The sequence below is a fragment of the Babylonia areolata genome, chromosome 27 (assembly GCF_041734735.1).
Source record: "Babylonia areolata isolate BAREFJ2019XMU chromosome 27, ASM4173473v1, whole genome shotgun sequence".
Taxonomy (NCBI): domain Eukaryota; kingdom Metazoa; phylum Mollusca; class Gastropoda; order Neogastropoda; family Buccinidae; genus Babylonia; species Babylonia areolata.
In genome coordinates this window covers 31,859,725-31,864,724 of record NC_134902.1, presented here as the reverse complement: position 1 = coordinate 31,864,724, position 5,000 = coordinate 31,859,725, and the positions used below count along the sequence as shown (strand labels likewise).

General features: G+C 41.1%; 1 protein-coding gene across 1 annotated transcript in view; it reads right to left on the bottom strand.

The window, feature by feature from the left end:
• LOC143301019 (uncharacterized) overlaps positions 1-5,000 on the bottom strand; it is a 122,004-nt gene that overhangs the window by 23,671 nt on the left and 93,333 nt on the right. The window contains exons 18-19 of the mRNA XM_076615014.1: positions 1,967-2,042; positions 504-628 (exon numbers count right to left, since the gene is read on the bottom strand). Coding sequence (XP_076471129.1) covers positions 504-628; positions 1,967-2,042 — 201 coding nt within the window. The remainder of the gene's footprint in view (positions 1-503; positions 629-1,966; positions 2,043-5,000) is intronic.

Genomic DNA, 5,000 nt, shown 5'->3' with positions numbered 1-5,000 from the left:
AGGGAAGGGGAAAAGGTAAGGGTGGGGGTGGGAGCGTGGCTGAGGGAGCCGGAAGGGGGTGGAGGACCATTGGTGATGGTGGTGGTGGTGATAATGATGATGATGGTGATGGTGGTGGTAATGATGATGATGGTGATGGTGGCGGTGGTACGGTGATAATGATAATGATGATGATGGTGATGGTGGTGGTAATGATGATGATGGTGATGGTGGTGATAATGATAATGATGGTGATGGTGGTGATAATGATGATGATGGTGATGGTGGTGGTGGTGATAATGATGATGGTGATGGTGGTGGTGGTGATAATGATGATGATGATGATGATGATGGTGGTGATAATGATAATGATAATGATGATAATGATAATGGTAATGATAATGATGGTGATGGTGGTGATAATGATGATGATGATGATGATGATGATGATTGTGGTGGTGATAATGATGATGATAATGATGGTGATGGTGGTGGTAATGGTAGGCGACGGACAGAGGACTCACCGCAGGAGAAGTTGTCTTTCATGTGGGTGTAGTAGGCATGGGCCAGGCTGAACGCTGCGGCGTCCTTCTCCTCAGTGCACGTGGCGTTCAGGGGGCTCAGGCACGTGCCCAGGGAGTCGATCGTCCTGATGGATATTTATATCTCTTTTTTTTTATCACAACAGATTTCTCTGTGTGAAATTCGGGCTGCTCTCCCCAGGGAGAGCGCGTCGCTACACTACAGCGCCACCCTTTTTTTTTTTTTTTTGGTTGTATTTTTCCTGCGTGCAGTTTTTATTTGTTTTTCCTATCGAAGTGGATTTTTTCTACAGAATTTTGCCAGGAACAACCCTTTTGTTGCCGTGGGTTCTTTTACGTGCGCTAAGTGCATGCTAGCACACGGGACCTCGGTTTATCGTCTCATCCGAATGACTAGCGTCCAGACCACCACTCAAGGTCTAGTGGAGGGGGGAGAAAATATCCGGGCGGCTGAGCCGTGATTCGAACCAGCGCGCTCAGATTCTCTCGCTTCCTAGGCGGACGCGTTACCTCTAGGCCATCACTCCACTGGAGGTGCCGCCCACGCAGCAGCATCCCCCGACCCCCGGAAATTATATGATAAGAATAAAAATGAAATGAGAAATGACTGGTAAAAAAAATACAAAATCATTTCTTTTAGATGATAACGATAATCATTATTATTGGAAAAAAAGAAAAAGTAAAATGAAAGGAAATGTGATAGTGGAGTGATGGCCTAGAGGTAACGCGTCCGCTTAGGAAACGAGAGAATCTGAGTGCGCTGGTTCGAATCACGGCTCAGCCGCCGATATTTTCTCCCCCTCCACTAGACCTTGAGTGGTGGTCTTAACGCTAGTCATTCGGATGAGACGATAAACCGAGGTCCCGTGTGCTAGCATGCACTTAGCGCCCGAAAAAGAACCCACGGCAACAAAAGCGTTGTTCCTGACAAATTTCTGTAGAAAAATCCATTTCGCTAGGAAAAACAAATAAAATTGCACGCAGAAAAAAAATATATAAAAATGGGTGGAGCTGTAGTGTAGCGACGGGCTCTCCCTGGGAAGAGCAGCCCGAATTTCACACAGAGAAATCTGTTGCGATAAAAAAGAAAAAATACAAAATACAAAATGAAATAATATGAAATGAAAGAAATAGATAAATAGATAAATGATTATAAATTAAAACGATTTAAAATTAAATGAATTTTTTTAAAATGATGATAAATACACACATACACACACACATACGCGCACGCACACACACACACACACACACACACACACACACACACACTCATACACAGATATACACACACGCACGCGTACGCACACACACACACACACACACACACTCATACACACACACACACAGATATATATATATATATATATATATATATATATATATACATGCATACATACATATATACTCGCAAGTGTTAAAGCCAGCAAAACAAATTGACGCACGTGCAATCAACGCTCTTCAAGTGGGAAATCAAACAGGACGTAACGTTCTGCGCGCATGTTGTCTGTTCCGTGACACCTGTCAATCAATCAATTCACCCGATCAATCAGTCAATCAATCAGCCGGTCAGTCAGTCAATCAGTCAGTCCCAGGTTTTCAGCGAGTCAGTTGATGACTGGTCTGTACACTAGTTACACTGACTTCATCAATGATAAGTGCATTTCCTGAATAATTAAAAAAACAAAAAAACGATAAGATAAGAAAACGAGAGAGGCAAGGCCTTCGAGACTCACTTGTGATACACTTTAAAAAAAAAATCCAAGCTTTTTATGTATTGAGTATAATTTCAAAATGTAATGTTTAAGATGAGAAAGGTCAGTTTAAAGCAAATTAAGTCCCCTAGCATTAATTACAGAGTAATTTCCCTTTTTTACTATCTGCACCAAAACGTTTGCGAAATAAATAAAACTTCCATGCTTACCGAAAGAAGTTCCTGTTTGAACAAAAAATGATAATGATGACTGCTCTTGTTGTTGGGTCAGAATATCAAATCAAAGTGCCATGTTTAGAGAATACAAAAAATATAAATGTAACAGTAAATGCAGTTTGCATATAATTAGGCTTCATTTTTCTTTTCTTTTTTGTGCCCATTCCAGAGGTGCAATATTGTTTTAAACAAGATGACTAGAAAGAACTGAATTTTTCCTATTTTTATGGCTAATTTGGTGTCAACTGACAAAGTACTTGCAGAGAAAATGTCAATGTTAAAGTTTACCACGGACACAGACACACTGACTGAAACCATTTATTGTCAGATTAACTGTTTGTTGTACTGACATTTTCGCAACCATTTGAATAAAATATTAACTGAGCAACGTAAGGAAATTCTGTTTTGAGGGGAAGGTATGATTTAAAAAAACAACAAACATATTTAACAAATCAAGTTACCAAATTTCATTAATATCATTATTTAAAAAAATATTCTAACGCACACACATACTCACATACGTGTCTCCCCCACCTTCTCCCTACATACATCCATGCATGCACACAAACGCCCATTCTAATTCCCCAACCTAATCCCCCCCACACACACACACACTCACACTGTCTCTCACTCTTTCTCATCAAATTAAGGTTTCGTAATGTAATCAAGACGACATATTACATGTTAGGGTCGAACAGTTCCACTTATTAGAATAATGGGAACTTTGCTGTACGAGTAAATCTGACGCTATCACCCAAAACGAAACACTACTTTGGATTAAATAAAACAGAGGGGAACCTCTGCAGCATAAAAAAAAGTGTGTGTGTGTGGGGGGGGGGGGGGATGAAACAAATTAGAAGAACCGACCAACTGGATGGCTTTTAATTAGGTCAACTGCGGTTTTTGTCAGAGACCAACCATTTTCTTTGCTAGGGTGAAAAACGCTGGACATGGCGAATGGAAGATTAAAGGATGTAATCATATCATGAAGAGGTTTGAAATGTAAATGTGTATCTGGACATTCGAACAAAAAATGTGGGATGTCAAGGGTCTTACCACAAATACATAGTGGTGACGGTTTCAAAAATCTGCATAACCATGCATTAGTTCTTAGCCTGTGTGTCAAGTTTCTTGTGGAAATTGATCCTGGGGGGTTAGTGCCTTTTCTTACTGGAAGAGAGAGATCCCACCAGATCTTCTTTTTTGAGTTTTCTAAGAACTGTTTCTGTCTGAAACTCAAGATATATGTTGAAAGAATAGTACAGGCTTCAGAAACAGAAATAGGAATATTGTAATTGACTGAAGCTGAATTGTTCGATGCCGCTTCCTTGGCACAAAAATCGGCCATTTCGTTGCCACGAAGATTAGAATGACACACAGACACACAGACACGCACACAGACACAGACACAGACACACACAGACACACACACACACACACACACACACACACACACACACACACACACACAGACAACCGAACACCGGGTTAAAACATAGACTCACTTTGTTTACACAAGTGAGTCAAAAATGAATAATAAAGAAGTAAATGGATGAAAACAATGAATGTTGCTGGATCTGCTTCTTCTTCTCCCCCCCCCCTCCCCCCTCCTCTCCTCCCTTAAGTCAGTGATCAGTCATTGGGAGGGGGGGTGGGGGGCTGCACACACACACAACCCACCATCCCCCCACCCCCAAACACACCAAAAGGACAAGGAGTTTACAACTGAAAATTACCCAACGCAAATTGACGGATTTCCCATTGTACTATCACAGACTGGTAACCTCTTTGGTGTCCCGTATAAAGACTGAACGCTTTCAAGACAAAGTTTAGTATATAAAAAAAAAGTTTATTGTGTATGTGGCAAACAAATCACACGAAATCGTATTTTGTTTCGGTGTGAAATTATTAACAAGGTTACTTTCCAAAGTCATGTAAAGTTAGAAACTTCTCAGAACAAAACAGAAAAGAAATAATGTCCAACCAACTTCTTTTGATTGAACTTGCTGAATCCCCGTTACATAGTCCAATAGGAGTGTATGTATGATGCGACCTTACCGATATTCGGTTTTAATTTCTATTATAGTTCATGATGTTAACACTCTCCATACGAACTGCGAAAGAGACGACGTTAACAGCGTTTCACCCCAGTTACCATCATCAAAATATTGCAAGCGGAAGGCTCTTATACTGAAGACGTGAATGTTGACAAAGAATACCACAATTCTGACGACGGAAGCTAAAGGTTGGGTCATTCAGACACCCACTGGACATCCGAGGGGTCTGTGTAGAGGAGAAGAGAGGACTGGCCGTACTGAGTGAGTTAATTGCTGTTACACAGATATTTACGACTTGTTGATTCCATTGTTCTAGATTATCCTTTCTCTGTGTATCCCCTTCAGTCCCCATCCCCTTACCCCAATCACACACACACAGTTTCAGTTTCAGTAGCTCAAGGAGGCGTCACTGCGTTCGGACAAATCCATATACGCTACACCACATCTGCCAAGCAGATGCCTGACCAGCAGCGTAATCCAACGCGCTTAGTC